At 41.2% G+C, this 21797-nt stretch overlaps 4 protein-coding genes across 4 annotated transcripts in view; all 4 read right to left on the bottom strand.

Annotated features, from left to right (window-relative positions):
* The window catches only part of LOC308111335 (protocadherin gamma-A11-like), a gene marked incomplete at both ends in the record, with an annotated part of 113569 nt that overhangs the window by 79833 nt on the left and 11939 nt on the right, over positions 1-21797 (bottom strand). The gene's annotated exons all lie outside the window — the stretch shown is intronic.
* LOC308110898 (protocadherin gamma-A12-like) lies at positions 3960-6368 on the bottom strand (the record flags this gene model as incomplete). The annotated part of the gene is made up of 1 exon (XM_080465518.1): positions 3960-6368. One exon carries the CDS (start codon positions 6366-6368, stop codon positions 3960-3962), a length of 2409 nt encoding a protein of 802 aa, XP_080321644.1.
* Positions 9425-16281, bottom strand: LOC308110897 (uncharacterized protein; the record flags this gene model as incomplete). The annotated part of the gene is made up of 3 exons (XM_080465517.1): positions 9425-11828; positions 13836-13876; positions 13990-16281. The coding sequence occupies 3 exons, from the start codon at positions 16279-16281 to the stop codon at positions 9425-9427; spliced, it is 4737 nt and encodes a 1578-aa protein (XP_080321643.1).
* LOC308110896 (protocadherin gamma-A12-like) lies at positions 19270-21669 on the bottom strand (the record flags this gene model as incomplete). The annotated part of the gene is made up of 1 exon (XM_080465516.1): positions 19270-21669. One exon carries the CDS (start codon positions 21667-21669, stop codon positions 19270-19272), a length of 2400 nt encoding a protein of 799 aa, XP_080321642.1.

Here is a 21797-nt window from a genome sequence, read left to right as displayed (position 1 = left end):
ATACCTATATTAATACAGAAGTTCACCAATGACCCACTTTACAGCAGTAAAGTCCAAGTTTTCAACAACAAAAAAAGTAAACGTTCATTGAATGATACTTGGCATTGTGAAAAAATAAAAAATAAAAAAAAAATAAAAAGAATCAGCCAGTATGAATGTATATGTCACTGTTAATGCTTCACTGAAGTAAATAATGTGATGCATTGTGATGTCTGAATGTATACCCATAGTGGTTAATACGGAGAATTAATTAATGATCAGTGAATATTTAAGATAAAAAATAAGCACAAATCACAGTTGAGATGAGTACAACCACTGAGACGCAGAGATATATTGCATTGTATATAACTTAGGAAAAGGTGTGCCGGTATCTCAGCTAAATCTAAAAATCAGCTACACCAATAAAGACTTAAAGGGTCACTGGAAGAAATATAGAAAAGTATTTTTCAGGAACAATGCGGATTAAATATATAACGCTCTTACCTCTGGAGAACTGTCACCGTCTCCAAAAACATCGGCAAAGTCTGATGGACTTTTCCTCAAAGTCTGATCAGCAGGCAGCGTGTTGTCATTGTAAGAGCTCACAAACTTAAAGTCACTGGTTCGAGATCCTGTTGTCAGGTAGGCGTCATAATTGTAAGTGCTGCGTAAAGTTCCTGTGCCGTCAACATCCGCGTAAATCGGAGGGAGATAAGCACTGGGGATGGCCACTGCTCCATCAAACAACAGTCTGGGCTTTCTCCTGCGACAAAATCTCACACCCAGGATGATGATAATGAAAGTCAGAAAAAAGGTGGAAACAGACACCAGCGCAATGATCAGGTATGAGGTCAGCTTGGAGTTCTTCTCATCATAAGAAATGTCCTTCAGCTCAGGAACCTCTGCCAAGTTATCAGAAATAATTAAATACATGGAGCAGGTGGTAGACAGAGAGGGTTGTCCGTTGTCTTTCACTGACACTATCAGGTTCTGTTTCATGCTGTCAGATTCTGAAATGTCCCGCTGTGTCCTGATCTCTCCGCTGTGGACACCGATAGTAAAAAGTCCAGGATCAGTAGATTTCACTATCTGATAGGACAGCCACGCGTTCTGTCCGGAGTCCCCGTCCACTGCGATCACTTTGGACACGAGAGAACCTCCGTGTGCAGCTTTGGGGACCAGCTCGGTCATGAAGGAGTTGCCATCCGGGGCGGGGTACAAGATTTGGGGAGCGTTGTCATTCACATCTGATATGAACATACTGACTGTCACGTTGCTGCTCAGTGGAGGAGAACCGTTGTCTCTGGCCATAACCTGCACTTTGAAACTCCTCAACTGTTCATAATCAAACGACCTCACAGCGTGGATCACCCCCGTGTCTCCGTTCACAGAAAGATACGAGGACACCGGGGCACCGTTCACCTCTCCAGCTAACAGAGAATAAATCACGGTGCCGTTTTGTCTCCAGTCAGGGTCTCGAGCAGAAACGGAACATAAAATCGAGCCAGGTTTGTTATTTTCACTCACAGATGCGCTGTACGACTCTTCCTCAAACACAGGTGGGTTGTCGTTGATGTCAGCTACAGACAACTGAACAGTTTTAGAGGAGGACAGAGGTGGAGTGCCCTCGTCAGTGGCAGTGATTGTAATGTTGTAATTAGAAACCGCTTCACGGTCCAGTTGTCCTGTGCTCACCAGAGAATAATAGTTTTTAATAGAAGGAACTAACTTATACGGGACACCCTGCTGGATGGAGCAGCGAACCTGTCGGTTTTTCTCAGAGTCTCTGTCCTGCACGTTAATTATGCCCACCTCTGTACCAAGTGGGATATTCTCAGGCATAGGATTTGCTAATGAATTGACGTGTATTACTGGCGCATTATCATTTACGTCTGTTATTTCTATTACCACTTTTGCTTCTGTGGAAAGCCCATAACCATCTTTTCCCTCAATTAGCAATTCAAATCTCGACTCTTCTTCATAGTCAACGTTTTTCACTAAAGTTAGTTCTCCAGTCACTTCATTTAATAAAAATATGTATTTTGCTATGTCACTTATTCCACTGAATTCATAAGTTACTTCACCATTCGCCCCTTGGTCTGCATCAGTGGCGCTCACGATCACCACCACTGTGTCAAGAGGAGTGTTTTCAGGTAGAGTGGCCTCATAGACAGCCTGGCTAAACACAGGAGCGTTATCATTAGCGTCCAACACTGTGATTTTTATGGCTGCGGTGCCTAATCGTTGAGGCTTTCCGCCATCGAAGGCAGTCAGTATTAAACCTACCTCGTGCTCTTCTTCACGATCTAATTCTCTCTCCAAAACAATCTCACAGTACTTAGATCCAACAGAATTGGTGAGCACATTCAAAACAAAATAATTATTTTTTTGTAAGACGTAGTTTTGAACAGCGTTTTGCCCGATGTCTGCATCTCGTGCCGCAATTATTCTGTAGCGAGAGCCTTTTGGAGCAGATTCGCGTATTTCTAGTCTAACGGTATCCTTACCAAATACGGGTGGATTATCATTCACATCCTGTATTTGTAAAGATATCTGGTGTGATTCAAGAGGATCCTCAAGGACCAGTTCGCATTTCAAATTACATGAAGCCTTAGTTCCGCATAGCTCCTCTCGGTCAATCCGATCACCGATTACAAGCTCCCCGGTATCCGTTTTGATCTCACAGTAGCGTTTGCGGTTCCCTGCAAAGACAATACGAGCCTTTCGAGGTGGAAGTCTGCTGACTTGAAGCCCAAGGTCCTTGGCAATGTTTCCAATCACAGATCCGGTTTTCTGCTCCTCCATAAAAGAATAGCTCACATCACCACGAGAGAGCTTCAAAGCCAAAAGCAAAAACAGAGACCCGCAGATGAATTTAACGGGCCAACTGAGCCACGCCATCGTTTCGAAGAAGTAATTAGTAAAACAAAATGAACCGATTAGTGTCACCCATATACACATATAGCTGTGCAGTTCGAGACAAATGCAAGTATGACAAACAATGAGGAGGAAAAAGCTTTGGGTGGAGACACTGAAAGGTCTCAGTCTAAGCACTTTAGGATTTTGATTGGTAGACAGCGACACTTGCAGCATTTCCCGAAGATTACAGAACATACAATAATACAAGTGACACAAACTGCCACCACTTCCTTCAATAGTATTCATTATTGATATATTGACAAAAGTATAGGACACTGATAACCAATTAAATTAGCGATTGCAGTGCACTCTGCCTTAAAGTACGGAGGGATATATTACTTCTGTGTATTTTTTTCTTGAAGTAGTTGCGCACAAAATACCAAGACGTGAACAAAAACTGAAAAAGGCAAAACGCTAAATAAAAAAAACACTGTCTGACTATGAGGCCTGATATCTAATTTTGCAGAGTACCATGACAAAAGTGAATCAAATTCAGAAGTGTTTCAAAATGTATCTAAATTGACTAAGTTGTTTGCCTTTTTTTTTAAGTCCTCATAGAGGAATACATGTACAGTAGTGCTAAAAACTCACTGTTAATTGCTGAGTATTCGATTGCGTTTCATATTACGGAGAGGATATTAATTGTGTATGCAAAATGCCAAATTGAAATGCAAAACTTTTCTGCTAAGTGCAAGCGAGTTGCGCCTTGAAAACAAATGAAGGGATTAATTAATTAATTATGCCGTGTGAACCATGGAGAGCGATTGAAAAAAATAGAAAAAGGGACTGATAATCATTGAGAGCTTTAGATCACGTCATATCTAATCAAATATTATGAAAATATTTGAATAACACAGGCACAAATAAACCCATTTTACACCCATTTTGTCATAAAACGGTAAAGAGAGCAAATAAATAATCAACAAGAAAAAAAACTGATTAAAGCCCATGTAAATAAACAAACTAAAACTTTAGAAATTATGTTATTGTATGTTGGCACTGACAATATAAGGATTATACTTGATTAAAAAAATTAAATGAGAAGTAAAAAAGCGAATAATTCAGGCAATAAATCTTACCTCAGAAGAATCATCGTAATCTCCAAAAGCATCAACAAAGTCAGATGGACTCTTCCTCAGAGTCTGGTCAGCAGGAAGCGTGTTGTCATTGTAAGAGCTCACAAACTTAAAGTCACTGGTTCGAGATCCTGTTGTCAGGTAGGCGTCATAATTGTAAGTGCTGCGTAAAGTTCCTGTGCCGTCAACATCTGCGTAATTTGGAGGGAGATAAGCACTGGGGATGGCCACTGCTCCATCAAACAACAATCTGGGCTTTCTCCTGCGACAAAATCTCACACCCAGGATGATGATAATGAAGGTCAGAAAAAAAGTGGACACAGACACCAGCGCAATGATCAGGTATGAAGTCAGCTTGGAGTTCTTCTCATCATAAGAAATGTCCTTCAGCTCAGGAACCTCAGCCAAGTTATCAGAAATAAGTAAATACATGGAGCAGGTGGCAGACAGAGAGGGCTGCCCGTTGTCTTTCACTGACACTACCAGGTTCTGTTTCATGTTGTCAGATTCTGAAATGTCCCGCTGTGTCCTGATCTCTCCGCTGTGGACACCGATAGTGAAAAGTCCAGGATCAGTGGATTTCACTATCTGATAGGACAGCCACGCGTTCTGTCCGGAGTCTGCGTCCACTGAGATCACTTTGGACACCAGAGAACCTCCGTGTGCAGCTTTGGGGACCAGCTCGGTCATAAAGGAGTTGCCCTCCGGGGCGGGGTACAAGATCTGAGGAGCGTTGTCATTCACATCTGATATGAACACACTGACTGTCACGTTGCTGCTCAGTGGAGGAGAACCGTTGTCTCTGGCCATCATCTGCACTTTGAAACTCCTCAACTGTTCATAATCAAACGACCTCACAGCGTGGATCACCCCTGTGTCACCGTTCACAGACACATACGAGGACACCGGGGCACCGTTCACTTCTCCAGCTAACAGAGAATAAATCACAGTGCCGTTTTGTCTCCAGTCAGGGTCTCGAGCAGAAACAGAACATAAAGTGGAGCCAGGTTTGTTATTTTCACTCAAATATGCGCTGTACGACTCTTCCTCAAACACAGGTGGGTTGTCGTTGATGTCAGCTACAGATAAATGAACAGTTTTAGAGGAGGACATGGGTGGAGAGCCCTCGTCAATGGCAGTGATTGTAACGTTGTAATCAGACACCAATTCACGGTCCAGTTGTCCTGTGCTCACCAGAGAATAATAGTTTTTAATAGAAGGAATTAACTTAAAAAGGACACCCTGCTGGAGGAAGCAGAGGACCTGTCCATTACTCTCGGAGTCTCGGTCCTGCACATTAATGATGCCCACCTCTGTACCAAGTGGGATATTCTCAGGAATGGGACTCATCAATGATGTCATGTATATCGTTGGTGCATTGTCATTAACATCGGTAATATCAATCATCACTTTGGAATCGGATGAAAGTCCATAGCTATCTTTTGCATCAACACGCATTTCATATTTTGAATTACTTTCAAAATCGATTATTCCAATGACTTTTATCTCCCCAGTTATACTGTTCAGTTCAAAGATCTTCTTAGCTTTTTCTGAAATGCGACTAAACTCATAAATGACCTCCCCATTGACTCCCTCGTCTGCATCAGTGGCGCTTACAGTTAATACTACTGTATCCACTGGAGAATTCTCTGGTAGACTCGCTTTATATACAGCCTGATCAAACACAGGGGCGTTATCATTGGCATCCAGCACACTCACATGTATAATCGCAGTCCCTGATTTCTGCGGGTTTCCACCATCAACTGCAGTCAACAGAAGATTTAAATCTCTCTCTTTTTCACGGTCTAACTCTTTGTCTAAAACCAGCTCGATATTCTGAGAGCCATCTGTTCCACCTTGTACGGACAGAACAAAGTGCTCATTTTTTTGTAAATTGTATTGTTTGACTGTGTTCTTCCCACTGTCCGCGTCGTGAGCTTCATTGAGACGATAGCGAGCTCCTTTGACGGCTGATTCTCGGATTTCAAATTCAAATATATCCTTCGGGAAAATGGGAGCATTGTCGTTTACATCCTGAATAAGCACAGAAACGCGGTGCAGCTCCAAAGGGTTTTCTAAGACTAATTCAAATTTAAGCATGCAAGAAATCTTCTCCCCGCACAGCTCCTCTCTGTCAATCCTTCCTTTCGTGATCAAATTCTCCGTTTTAAGATCAATCTCCCAGTAGTGTTGGTAGTTTTCTTCAGCATCGATGCGGGCTTTACGGGCGGATAATTTTCCCACTTGAAAGCCAAGATCCTTCGCAATATTTCCAACAATGGATCCTGGTCTCATCTCCTCTGGAACGGAATAGCTTACGTCCGCCGTGGTGAGGTGGAAAAGGATAACAAAGCAACAGAAATCAATGAAACAAGATCGACGTGTAAGATTCATATTTTTCCTTGAGGGCGATATAGCCAGGCAAAAAATATTTGTGTTTAAAAATACCACAGCTACTCTCTAAAATCTATGTAGGCATATGCTACCCGTACAACAATGGCTGCTGTGGTTTAAACAGAATCAAAGCTGTGGCTGTGGGTGGAGAAACGACAGTCTACATATCTGTGAGTGAGCAGCGACACTCTGAGTGTATTCCGCACACTACAAATAAAAACTTGTAATTCAAAACAATTCAACACAATCGTAGAGAATATTCATCTAGAAGATCCATATTTTAGTTGTTTTCTTTTCTGTTTTTTTTTTTTCTTCTTTTTTTAATTTTCCGACAGAAATCACTCGACATGTGACTATTCTCGCAAGTCATGAATTTGTACCATGGACAGCGCTATATTTCAAATCCTTTCCTATGGATAACAATTCATCATGAAACTTCACAGATATTACTTCAACCAACACTAGCATTTGTTTGATTCTTCTTAAGTAGATGGTTGACAAAAAATAAGCAACAACTGAAATTACCTGATATTTCTGCAATAACCTGAAATATGTGGAATGTCAAACTCTGTAATATGCAGGAGTGGCCAGGTTTATTCTAAAATGCGTTCAAGGATATTATTAGAAAATGCAGCAGATTATTCAATAATGTGGCGCTACAAACCTTTCTTCAGATTTAACACGAATAGCAATCCATATAATTGAAGAACAAAAAACCAGGGCTGATAAATTCCGAATATCTGAAATGTGACACAAGCTTAACACGTTCTGATTGCATCATCGTCTCGTCTTCCTTTTAGTTTGATAGGATCATTATTTATGATTGACAGATTCCTGGCCCAACCACTGTCCTGGGTCAGGTCCACCGCCACTTATGAATGTGGACACAATTGGAAACGTATAAGAGGCGCACAATCATTTCTGGAGGTGATTAACCTCTCAGTATATTTTATGGACAGGCCCAAGTACTTGTAGGGGCTGAGTAAGATATTTGGGATTTAAACGATAATTACACAAGCGAGGAAGCAACACAACGACAAGGAGTCGTTATCAAGTGGCTGCAAACTAGATAAAGTCAGACCTGAAGCATTTTATGAACATAGAGAAAAAAAAAAAAAACAACAACAGTCAGCATTGTTGATGCTGTTGAGAACTTCAACTCTTTACGCAACCCATACAGACACAATGTCTAGTGAGAGCAGAAAGGTCACCATTAAACCTCAGTGAGCCTCAAAATCTCAAATGTTGGCAAATGAACAAGTTCATGTAAATGAGAGTACGGAACACATTTTCAACAAAACTGAAAAACCACAACATGGACAGATTGAACAACTTCAGTGACACATCGACAGGGTTGTTTTCTGACTTGAACCCATATTGTAACCATTAATCCAAATACTGATTCCAAGACAAAACTGGGAATAGCGTCATGACTAAAAAGTGTCATTCTTTCAAAGTTTTTTTTTTTTTTCAGGTGAGGATATAAATGTCAGGTTTTCGTTGTGTTCCCGAATGAATTTACTCTCAGAGAGTGACAGGTATACAACAGCAATAGAGAAAATAATAAATTTGTTTTAAATATTATAGAATATGAAAACATCAGTGAGTGAAGAGTTTTAATTCTTTCCAGGGACCACATGAATGGTGGTTACTATCCTTACAATTAAGATGGATTGAGCAGATCGAAAAATGCCAAAGACACTTTTTCATGCCAGTACGTAAAATCAACTAAGGTCCCACATGCAGGCATGTAGCAAAACCAAGAAAACAGAGTAGATACACGCAATGTGAAAACATTTCCAGCGGAAATCACCTATGATTCTACTTCACCACTCCAGTGACACTCTGAGTTCCGGTGAATATACTCACCTATTGGACTTAAAACATATGACTGTTAGTTATTTAAAGAATCAAATTCAAAGATTCAAACATTGGCACCAAGTATGGTGCATTAGAACGTGGAAGGACATAGCACAACATGTTCATTTAGTTTTTGATCTTAGAAAAGAAGACAGATGTTCTACCTCAGGAGAATTATCAAAATCGGTAATAGCATCAGTAAAGACTGATGGACTTTTCCCCCAGAATCTGGTCAGAAGGCAGTGTTGTCATTGTATGAGCTAACATATGTAAAGTCACTGGTTCGAGGTCCTGTTGTCAGGTAGGCGTCATAACTGTAAGTGCTGCGTAAAGTTCCTGTGTCAACATATGCATAATATGGAGGGAGATAAGCACTGGGGATGGCCACTGCTCCATCAAACAACAGTCTGGACTTTCTCCTGCGACAAAATCTCACACCCAGGATGAAGTTTTTTAATTTAAGTATAAAATAATGCGCTAATAATGTTGGACTCTCCTAAAATACAAAACATTGTATATATGTTGGTTTAACATAGGTAACTTCACCTCTAGTAATACATTCAATAGCACACTTCCTTCATTTATCTAATGATTACCAATTTGAGAAATAACGGGAAGAACAACGATAGTAAGTAAAAATATGAAGGGCCGTTAAGAATTGCAGGACCATGGAGAGATACTTCAACATGTATTGCGCGGGTGGTCCGGGCTAACCCAAGCTTCAATCACCACGGGCATTGATCATGGGTAGGCTAACAGGTGATTCATGGGTAAACTCGTGGCTGAATGAAGTTTGCTTCATGGTCGTTCATCATGGTGGAAAGGAGATTGATACATCGTGTGTCTCGGACAAAACGGGGAAGGTAAACCAGCCTAATGGCAGTTCACAATGGAGAAAATAACATCATATACCCGCTGAAAAAAGATCCACAATAGTCCTCTCCTCGTTTAAATATGCAAGTCGGCCCTGACTATAAGCCACAGTACAAGTCAAACTGTGAAAAAAGTGCAACTTGAATTCCGGAAAAAACGGTAATCAATATCGATTGAATGTTTCGGCCGGTTGCAGATATGTCCACGTAACAAAAATTCACTGGCACTTATCAGATCCTGGAAGTGAACAAAACGCAGAACATTCAGTATTATAAAGGCACTTTATGATCAAATCAGAAAGCAACAAGAGAGCGTAAAACAGCTCATACCTCTTCAGATGAATCCAAATCTCCAAAAGAGTCAGCAAAGTCAGATGGACTTTTCCTCAGAGTCTGGTCAGCAGGCAGCGTGTTGTCATTGTAAGAGCTCACAAACTTAAAGTCACTGGTTCGAGATCCTGTTGTCAGGTAGGCGTCATAATTGTACGTGCTGCGTAAAGTTCCTGTGCCGTCAACATCTGCGTAATTTGGAGGGAGATACGCACTGGGAATGGCCACTGCTCCATCAAACAACAGTCTGGGCTTTCTCCTGCGACAAAATCTCACACCCAGGACGATGATAATGAAAGTCAGAAAAAAGGTGGACACAGACACCAGCGCAATGATCAGGTATGATGTCAGCTTGGAGTTCTTCTCATCATAAGAAATGTCCTTCAGCTCAGGAACCTCAGCCAAGTTATCAGAAATAAGTAAATACATGGAGCAGGTGGCAGACAGAGAAGGCTGTCCGTTGTCTTTCACTGACACTACCAGATTCTGTTTCATGCTGTCAGATTCTGAAATGTCCCGCTGTGTCCTGATCTCTCCGCTGTGGACACCGATAGTAAAAAGTCCCGGATCAGTGGATTTCACTATCTGATAGGACAGCCACGCGTTCTGTCCGGAGTCTGCGTCCACTGCGATCACTTTGGACACCAGAGAACCTCCGTGTGCAGCTTTGGGGACCAGCTCGGTCATGAAGGAGTTGCCCTCCAGTGCGGGATACAAGATCTGAGGAGCGTTGTCATTCACATCTGATATGAACACACTGACTGTCATGTTGCTGCTCAGTGGAGGAGAACCGTTGTCTCTGGCCATCACCTGCACTTTGAAACTCCTCAACTGTTCATAATCAAACGACCTCACAGCGTGGATCACCCCCGTGTCTCCGTTCACAGACAGATAGGAGGACACCGGGGCACCGTTCACCTCTCCAGCTAACAAAGAATAAATCACGGTACCGTTTTGTCTCCAGTCAGGGTCTCGAGCAGCAACGGAACATAAAGTGGAGCCAGGTTTGTTATTTTCACTCACATATGCGCTGTACGACTCCTCCTCAAACACAGGTGGGTTGTCGTTGATGTCAGCTACAGATAACTTAACAGTTTTAGAGGAGGACAGAGGTGGAGAGCCCTCGTCAGTGGCAGTGATTGTAATGTTGTAATCAGACACCACTTCACGGTCCAGTTGTCCTGTGCTCACCAGAGAATAATAGTTTGCAATAGAGGGGACTAACTTAAAAGGGACACCCTGCTGGAGAGAGCAGCGGGCCTGTCCATTATTATCAGAGTCTCTGTCCTGCACATTTATAATGCCCACCTCTGTACCAACAGGGATGTTCTCTGGTATGGGACTCCTAAGTGATTTAATGTATATCGCTGGAGCATTGTCATTAACGTCAGTAATATCAACCGTTACTTTAGAATTTGAAAAAAGACCATAATCATCCTTAGCATAAATGCGCATTTCATATTTATTGTCAATCTCAAAATCGAGAGTTCCGACTACTTTTATTTCCCCAGTTTTACTGTTCAGTGTGAACACCTTCTTAGCCTTCTCTGAAATGCGACTAAACTCATAAATCACCTCCCCATTTACTCCCTCGTCTGCATCAGTGGCGCTTACAGTTAATACTACTGTATCCACAGGGGAATTTTCTTGTAAACTCGCTTTATATACAGCCTGATCAAACACAGGTGCGTTATCATTGGCATCCAGCACTTTTACATGTATAATAGCAGTCCCTGACTTCTGTGGATTTCCACCATCAACTGCAGTCAACACCATTTTTAAATCGTGTTGTTTTTCACGGTCTAACTCTTTGTCTAACACCAACTCAAGGTTTTGAGATCCGTCCAATCCACCTTTTACAGACAGAACAAAATGCTCGTTATTTTGTAAAATATAGTCTCTAACTGTGTTTTGTCCGATGTCAGCATCGTGAGCTTCAATAAGACTGTATCGAGCTCCTCTGGCAGCTGATTCACTGATTTCTAACTTAAATAGATCTTTCGGAAAAACGGGTGCGTTGTCGTTAACATCCTGAATGAGCACAGCAATGCGGTGAAGCTCCAAAGGGTTTTCTAGGACTAATTCAAATTTAAGGATACACGAAACCTTCTCCCCGCATAGCTCCTCTCTGTCAATTTTTCCTTTCATGATTAAATTCCCAGTTTTAAGATCAATGGCACAGTAATGTTGGTAGTTTCCTTCAGCATCGACACGGACATTACGGTCGGATAATGTATCCACTTGAAGTCCAAGATCCTTCGCAATATTCCCAACAATGGATCCTGGTCTCATCTCCTCCGGAACGGAATAGCTCAGGTCCGCCGTAGTGAGGTGGAAAAAGACAACGAAGCAACATAAGCCAATGAGGCAAGGACGTCCTGTTAGATCCATACTTTTCCTGGAGGACGATTTGGACACACAAAAAATAATTCTGTTTAAAAACACCACAGCCAGGCTCAAAAATATATGTAGGGATATGCTACCCGTACAACAATGGCTGCTGTGGTGTATACTGAATGACTGTTGTGGCTGTGGGTGGAGAAACGACCGTCTACATATCTGTGAGTGAGCAGCGACACTCGGAGTGTATTCCACATATTACAAATACACAACTTCCAATAAAGAAGAATACACAATTTCAGCCAATATCCATACAGAAGAACCACATTTTAGTTGTTTTTTTTTTTTGTTTTTTTTTTCTGTTTTGTGTCCATGTGAAATCACTAGATATGTTGCCAATCAAGCGAAAGTCATCAAACAGTACCATGGACAGCGCTACTACTGCAAACGTTTCATTCCGATGAATTACTTACAGTATCACTTCACAATGAAGCCTCACGGAGACTACTTCAACCAATAACAGAGTTGTATTCAATCTTCTCGAGTTGAGTGTTCATAAAAAGACAAGCAACGATGAAAATGATCTGGTATCTGTGCACTAAACTGAAATCTGTGTCGTGTCAGATTCAGTATTATGCAGGGAGGACAAGGTTTATGCACAAGAGATGAAAAGGATGTCACCACAATGAAAGTGCAGCTTCATGTTATCTGAAATGTGACGGATTTTAACAAAATACAAACAATTAGGTAAAACCCAAATCATCAGAATCAACTAGAAAAAAAATCCAAATCATGTAAGCTCAAATAAGAATAGGTTTGATCAATTCCGAATACCTGAAATGTGACTCATGCTAAACAAGTTCTCATTGCATCTTCCTCTCGTCTTCCTTGTGGTTTGGTTGGAGCATTATCTGTGATTGACAGAGGGCTGGCCCAATCACTGTCCTGGTCAGGCCCACGCCAACTTATAGTTGTGGACAAATTTGAATATGTATGTTAGCCGCATAACGATATGTGGAGGTGATTAACCTCTCATCAGTTTGTGGACAGGCCCGAGTACCTGTAAGGGCTGAGTAAGTTATGTGCAATTTAAACTATAAATACACAAGTGAGGAAGCAACACAATGACAATGAGTAAGACAGGAGTTTGCAACAAGCATCAGCAAACTAGATAAAGTGAGACCTGAAGCATTTTATGACAATAGAGAGAGAGAAAAAAATAAAACGGTCGGCATTTTTGATGCTGTTGAGAATGTCAACTCTTTATGCAACCCATACAGACAAAATGTCTTGTTGAAGCAAGAAAGTTCACCATTAAACTTCATTGAGCCTCAAAGTACCACATTCTGCCAAATGAACAAGTTCATGTCCATGACAGAGTACGGAGTAAAATTTCAACAGAAAAAAAAAAAAAAAAAACAGTACATGGGGAAATTGGGAAAAACTGCAGTGATATATCAACGGAATGATAATAGTCTTTCAATGTGATCCCTAAGAAAGATTTCAAAAAGTAAAAAATATTGGTTTCTTTTCTAACGTTTGTCCATATTTTAACCAGAAATCTCATTACTGATTCAAAGATAAAACAGTCTATTGTGTCATGATTAAAAACTGGCTTTCTTTCAAAGTTTATTTTTGATTTGATTTTTGATTTTTTTTTTTGTCGGGTGAGGATAAACATCTCAGGTTGTTGTTGTGTTCGTGATCAATTTACTCCAAGAAGCTAACGGATATTCATCAACATTAGGTATAATAATAAAAAAAAATTTCAACAACAGATAATATCCACATATCAGTGAGTGAAGCGTTAAAATATTTGTCGGGGACGACATGACATTTTGTGGTTAATGTCATTACAATTAAGAAGGAATAGTCCGATTCAAAAAGCCAAAGCCACTTTTTCATCCCAGTATGTGAAATAAACAAAAAATCAATACACAGGCATGTAGCACAATCATTAAAATAGAGTAGATAGATCTACTGTGGAAATTGTATACAAATAAACACCTTACAGTATGATTCTACTTCACTACTCCAAAGACAGCGTTGCCTTACATATAATGACCTATTCAACTGAAACAGAGAGATGCTTGTGATTTCAAGAACCTAATTCCATTTCGAACATGGGCACAGAGTAACCGACCATAAAAAACGTGAAAAGAAATATCAGACTACATTCATTGTTGTTTGGATATTAGAAAATAAGACAAATGTCCTACCTCAGGAGAACTATCAGACTGGCCAAAAACGTCAGCAAAGTCTGATGGACTCTTCCTCAGAGTCTGGTCAGCAGGAAGCGTGTTGTCATTGTAAGAGCTCACAAACTTAAAGTCACTGGTTCGAGATCCTGTTGTCAGGTAGGCGTCATAATTGTACGTGCTGCGTAAAGTTCCTGTGCCGTCAACATCTGCGTAATTTGGAGGGAGATACGCACTGGGAATGGCCACTGCTCCATCAAACAACAGCCTGGGCTTTCTCCTGCGACAAAACCTCACACCCAGGATGATGATAATGAAAGTCAGAAAAAAAGTGGACACAGACACCAGCGCAATGATCAGGTATGAGGTCAGCTTGGAGTTCTTCTCATCATAAGAAATGTCCTTCAGCTCAGGAACCTCTGCCAAGTTATCAGAAATAAGTAAATACATGGAGCAGGTGGCAGACAGAGAGGGCTGTCCGTTGTCTTTCACTGACACTACCAGGTTCTGTTTCATGCTGTCAGATTCTGAAATGTCCCGCTGTGTCTTGATCTCTCCGCTGTGGACACCGATGGTGAAAAGTCCCGGATCAGTGGATTTCACTATCTGATAAGACAGCCATGCGTTCTGTCCGGAGTCCATGTCCACTGCGATCACTTTGGACACCAGAGAGCCTCCGTGTGCAGCTTTGGGGACCAGCTCGGTCATGAAGGAGTTGCCCTCCGGGGCGGGGTACAAGATCTGAGGAGCGTTGTCATTCACATCTGATATGAACACACTGACTGTCACGTTGCTGCTCAGTGGAGGAGAACCGTTGTCTCTGGCCTTCACTTGCACTTTAAAACTCCTCAACTGTTCATAATCAAACGACCTCACAACGTGGATCACTCCCGTGTCTCCGTTCACAGACAGATACGAGGACACCGACGCGCCGTTCACCTCTCCAGCTAGCAGAGAATAAATCACGGTACCGTTTTGTCTCCAGTCAGGGTCTCGAGCAGCAACGGAACACAAAGTGGAGCCAGGTTTGTTATTTTCACTCACATATGAACTGTACGACTCTTCCTCAAACACAGGTGGGTTGTCGTTGATGTCAGCTACAGACAACTGTACAGTTTTAGAGGAGGATAGAGGTGGAGAGCCCTCGTCAGTGGCAGTGATTGTAATGTTGTAATCAGAAACAAATTCACGGTCCAGTTGTCCTTGGCTCACCAGAGAATAATAGTTTTTAATAAAAGGCACTAACTTAAAAGGGGCACCCTGCTGTAGTGAGCAACGAACCTGTCCATTACTGTCAGAGTCTCTGTCCTGCACATTGATGATGCCCACCTCTGTACCAGGTGGGATGTTTTCAGGGATTGGATTCATCAATGATTTCAAATATACTACAGGGACGTTATCATTTACATCCGTGATATCAATCATCACTCTTGAATCAGATGAAAGTCCATAAGAATCTTTGGCAAAAATGCGCATTTCGTATTTGTTATTACTCTCGAAATCAAGAGTTCCGATTACTTTTATGTCACCGGTTTTACTATTTATTGTGAACACTTTTTTAGTTTTTTCTGAAATGCGACTAAACTCATACGTCACCTCCCCATTGACCCCCTCGTCTGCGTCAGTGGCGCTTACAGTTAATACTACTGTATCCACAGGGGAATTTTCTGGTAGACTCGCTTTATATACAGCCTGATCAAACACAGGTGCATTATCATTGGCATCAAGCACACTTACATGTATAATTGCAGTTCCTGACTTCTGTGGATTTCCACCATCAACTGCAGTCAACAGAAGATTTAAATCTTGCTGTTTTTCACGGTCTAACTCTTTGTCTAGAACCAGCTCGACGGTTTGGGATCCATCAACTCCATCTTTTACAGACAGAACAAAGTGCTCATTCTTTTCTAAACGGTATTGTTTAACTGTGTTTTGACCGCTGTCCGCATCATGAGCTTCATTAAGACGATAACGAGCTCCCCTGACGGCTGATTCTTGTATTTCTAACTTGACCGAATCTTCTGGAAAAACGGGTGAATTGTCGTTCACATCCTGAATGAGCACAGATATGCGGTGCAGCTCCAGAGGGTTTTCTAGGACTAATTCAAATTTAAGCATACATGAAACCTTCTCTCCACACAGCTCTTCTCTGTCAATCCTTTCTTTTATGATCAAGTTTCCCTTTTGAAGATCATTATCAAAGTAATGTTGGTAGTTTTCTTCAGCATCGATACGGGCTTTACGGGTGGATAATTTCCCCATATCCAGGCCAAGATCCTTCGCAATATTTCCAACAATGGATCCTGGTCTCATCTCCTCCGGAACGGAATAGCTCAGGTCCGCCGTGATGAAGTGGAAAAAGGCAACAAAACAGCATAAAGAAACCAACCAGGATCGTTCCGTAGGAGTCATAGTCAGAAAAAGGAAAACAAAAAAATCAGAATAGCAAATAATCCTTATATTGGGAAAAAAATGCAGCTCATTTGAAATGTTTAAAGCTGTCTAGTCCTTCCATAAATGGCTGCTCTGGTTTAGATACAATGACTATTTGCTGTGGGTGGAGAAAAGCCAGTCTTCATATCTGCAAGCGAGCAGCGACGCCCGGAGTTGTTTCAACATATTGCAACAAAACAAGTTCGTTATAGTTTAAGTCGTCAGAATTGTCGTTGACATCAGCTCTTAAATAGCTCATTGTTGTATATTAGATAGCGAGTGAAACAACACTGTTTCAGTCCTTCGCATGTTAAATGGAAGAAAAACTATTCAGGACCACGGACAGCGTTAACAAGACACGCAACAAAGCAAAACAACTCTCACTATTCTGACTTGCACATTCTTAACGTAATTTGGTGAGCTGTGATTTATACATTTCTTAGAAAAAGAATTAGCTGTTCTTTTTATCATTATTACTAAAAAAATTGAAATTAACATACATTTTAGGTGTTTAGAGCGTATGACTCGTCAGATTACTTACAAAGTAAAATATTGGTCAAGTTTAGAAGTGGAATTCTTCACTAAAAATGCTCTGTAAACCACACGATTGAAAGCTTATTGATTTTTAGTGAATATACTTCACTTAAAAGTGGATATAAAGTTTGATATTAAAGAAAAATGGACTGAATAGTACTGAATGTATGAAATAATAAATATTAGATTTTGTTTTAAGCAACATAAAGCTGATTAAAGTTGTCATGGAAATTGATGATGGGGACGGCTAAGGAGTACCTCCTCTAAGGTGAAAACACTACTTTCCGTGAAAGTGAAAAATGAACAGTGACCCACAAGAGGCAGCTTCCTTATAGGGACCTTTTTCATGTGGACATGATCCATTTCAATGAAATAAAATAACAATAATAAAAAGATAGGATTCCGTAAATTGTAAAATGCTCTGGCTGAAATTATGGCCCTTGTCTTGTTAGGCTGCCATCAAAAAATTAAGAAAAAGATAAGATTATAAAGTGATAATTACAGAAAAAACTGAAATCATAAGTGCACTATTAGCCAACACACTGATGACAAGTTCTTCTCCAAATCATGTGAGATTCAGGGGATTCTCATTTCGCCTTGATTTCCCTGCACAAAAGTAAAACAAACAAAAAGATGGGCATGGTCAGACATGTGAAGTCAATTCAGTAGAGAGTTGGTGAATTAGTAAACACAACTCCAGTTTCCAGCTTGCAAAAATGAAAAAAATTTACAATGCGTCAAGTTCTGGTATACATTTTTTGGTGAAAATTAGGAAGTTGACACAGCAGTATAGCAATAATTATGATCAGGTTTCTGAGGAGGAAGACGACGTAGAGTATCATCAAGAAGAAACAGACAAATCTGATGTCTGATGAGGTGACCCATGGTAAAGCTGTATCCACCAAAAGATTCAAGTGCAAATGTTTTAAGATCTATTGGAGCTCAGTACCCCGTGATGTACATGGCAGTTGCGACAGATGTCATCAAAATGACAATTGAAATCACCAGGATTGTTGTGAATCAATGATATCAAGACGTGTTTTGGGATGTTTTGCCATTATCACTAAAAATGTTAAATATTGTTATGATAAACATTGAAGGTACAAAAAAATTAATCTATGGTAATATGTGGAAAGACATAGATGAGGAATACCTGGATGCTTATATTGGCATTCTTCTTTGAGAGTGAATAGATCTTGTCAGAAGGTCACTGATGTTCCTTGGGAAGCATTGTAAGAAATTGGGCAGCCCTTGATGCAAAAACCAGCTTTTCCTGGAATCCACACATTTACATAGGGGAAAGGTGCAAGTGGCATCCCTGAGAGAAAACCAGAAAAGTGTGTGTTCCTCAATATTTCTACAGGACTGTAGGGTCGACATATCACTTGTGACAATGTTTTCACCATTGCGCAAAGGGAAAGGTTGCCCTGACACCTGGAAGCTACAGCCTTGGTCAGATATTGGCAGAGCTCACCTTGCATTCCACCCACTTCATCGGGCAACATAAAAAACATCTGCACCAGCACCCTCCACAGACAGCTACAAGTCAACAACAACCAGAACTGCCACAACCCCACTCAGACCACCTGATAATAATATAAAGAGCTGTATGTCTTCCCAAGCAGTGAGGACAAAATGAGAGTTATGGTGAGCTTCAACTGCAATTAATACTGTATATCTGCAAAGAACACAATAAAACTGTGATATTTTGCGACAAATGTATCTCATCTCACCAAATACAAACACACGGATGCATGTTCTCACACAAAGAGACTGCTTGGATTTCCATAGCTGGCTATTGTCTGTTTTACTTTTCCAACCTATATTTTGTGTAATTTCTTGTTCTGACTTTCATAAAATCATGTTCTGTTTGGAGTGAAATTCTCTTGCTCTTGCAATTATAAATGTTACAATAGTTAATATAATAGTAAAATGAAAAATACTCAGAGAGAAGCCCACAACAGAAATATTAAACCCACATTTTCACAATAAATTAAACAAGGGATGAAAAACAAATAGGATGATATTCGATTGTTTTGAGTGTCATTTAAAGCTGATTCAAGACAGTGGTCGAACCCTAAACAATGACACGTGGTTGTTTGGGTTGTGAAAGATTAGGATCAGAAGTAAAATATCATCTAAGACGTAAAAAACGAAGGGGGATCTCTGAAATGAGCATTATTGGAGGATTGAAGCACTCAATGCAAAAAATAAAACCAAAATTAAAATTCAGAAAACGTATATATGACGACCAAACAAAATATTGGGCGTATTTTCTTTTACAGAAATGAAACAAGGCATATACAATTATTAGATACATTCGTGAATTGGAATTTATCCTACCTCGGGGGAGCTATCGGGATCGCCAAAAGCGTCAGCAAAGTCTGATGGACTTTTCCTCAGAGTCTGGTCAGAAGGCAGCGTGTTGTCATTGTAAGAGCTCACAAACTTGAAGTCACTGGTTCGAGATCCTGTTGTCAGGTAGGCGTCATAATTGTAAGTGCTGCGTAAAGTTCCTGTGCCGTCAACATCTGTATAATTCGGTGGGAGATAAGCACTGGGTATGGCTACAGCTCCATCAAACAACAGTCTGGGCTTTCTCCTGCGACAAAATCTCACACCCAGGATGATGATAATGAAGGTCAGAAAAAAGGTGGACACAGACACCAGCGCAATGATCAGGTATGATGTCAGCTTGGAGTTCTTCTCATCAAAAGAAATGTCCTTCAGCTCAGGAATCTCAGCCAAGTTATCAGAAATAAGTAAATACACGGAGCAGGTGGCAGACAGGGAGGGCTGTCCGTTATCTTTCACTGACACTATCAGGTTCTGTTTCATGCTGTCAGATTCTGAAATGTCCCGCTGTGTCCTGATCTCTCCGCTGTGGACACCGATGGTGAAAAGTCCCGGATCAGTGGATTTCACGATCTGATAGGACAGCCACGCGTTTTGTCCGGAGTCCGCGTCCACTGCGATCACTTTGGACACCAGAGAACCTCCGTGTGCAGCTTTGGGGACCAGCTCGGTCATGAAGGAGTTGCCCTCCGGGGCGGGGTACAAGATCTGAGGAGCGTTGTCATTCACATCTGAAATGAACACACTGACTGTCACGTTGCTGCTCAGTGGAGGAGAACCGTTGTCTCTGGCCATCACCTGAACTTTGAAACTCCTCAACTGTTCATAATCAAACGACCTCACAGTGTGGATCACCCCCGTGTCTCCGTTCACAGACAGATATGAGGACACCGGAGCACCGTTCACCTCTCCAGCTAACAGAGAATAAATCACGGTACCGTTTTGTCTCCAGTCAGGGTCTCGAGCAGCAACGGAGCATAAAGTGGAGCCAGGTTTGTTATTTTCACTCACATATGCGCTGTACGACTCCTCCTCAAACACAGGTGGGTTGTCGTTGACGTCAGCTACAGATAATTGAACAGTTTTAGAAGAGGACAGAGGTGGAGAGCCCTCGTCAGTGGCAGTGATTGTAATGTTGTAATCAGACACCATTTCACGGTCCAGTTGTCCTGTGCTCACCAGAGAATAATAGTTTTTAATAGAAGGAACTAACTTAAAAGGGGCACCCTGCTGGAGAGAGCAGCGGGCCTGTCCATTATTATCAGAGTCTCTGTCCTGCACATTAATAATACCCACCTCTGTACCAACAGGGATGTTCTCTGGTATGGGACTCCTAAGTGATTTAATGTATATCGCTGGGGCATTGTCGTTAACGTCACTAATATCAACCGTTACTTTAGAATTTGAAAAAAGACCAAAATCATCTTTCGCATAAATGCGCATTTCATATTTATTGTCAATCTCAAAATCGAGAGTTCCGACTACTTTTATTTCCCCAGTTTTACTGTTCAGTGTGAACACCTTCTTAGCCTTCTCTGAAATGCGACTAAACTCATAAGTCACCTCCCCATTTACTCCCTCGTCTGCATCAGTGGCGCTTACAGTTAATACTACTGTATCCACAGGGGAATTTTCTGGTAAACTCGCCTTATATACAGCCTGATCAAACACAGGTGCGTTATCATTGGCATCAAGCACACTCACATGTATAATAGCAGTCCCTGATTTCTGTGGATTTCCACCATCTACTGCAGTCAACAACATTTTTAAATCGTGTTGTTTTTCACGGTCTAACTCTTTGTCTAAAACCAGCTCGACGGTTTGAGATCCGTCCAATCCATCTTTTACAGACAAAACGAAATGCTCGTTCTTTTGTAAAGTGTATTGTTTAACTGTGTTTTGTCCGATGTCAGCATCGTGAGCTTCAATAAGACTGTATCGAGCTCCTCTGTCAGCTGATTCACGGATTTCTAATTTAAATGAATCTTTCGGAAAAACGGGTGCGTTGTCGTTAACATCCTGAATGAGCACAGAAATGCGGTAAAGCTCCAAAGTGTTTTCTAGGACTAATTCAAATGTAAGCATACACGAAACCTTCTCACCGCACAGCTCCTCTCTGTCAATTCTTCCTTTCATGATTAAATTGCCAGTTTTAAGATCAATGTCACAGTAATGTTGGTAGTTTTCTTCAGCATCGATACGGGCTTTACGGTCGGATAATGTATCCACTTGAAGTCCAAGATCCTTCGCAATATTTCCAACAATGGATCCTGGTCTCATCTCCTCTGGAACGGAATAGCTCAGGTCCGCCGTAGTGAGTTGGAAAAAGACGACGAAGCAACATAAACCAATGAGGCAAGTTCGTCCTGTTACATCCATGCTTTTCCTGGAGGACGATGTGGACACACCAAAAATAATTCTGTTTAAAAATACCACAGCTGGACTAGAGAATCCATATAGGCATATGCTACCCGTACAACAATGGCTGCTGTAGTGGATACTAAATG

The sequence above is a fragment of the Lipophrys pholis genome (assembly GCF_963383615.2).
Source record: "Lipophrys pholis genome assembly, chromosome: 6".
Taxonomy (NCBI): domain Eukaryota; kingdom Metazoa; phylum Chordata; class Actinopteri; order Blenniiformes; family Blenniidae; genus Lipophrys; species Lipophrys pholis.
The sequence above is the reverse complement of the archived record's forward strand: the minus strand, read 5'-3'. Positions and strand labels throughout refer to the sequence as shown.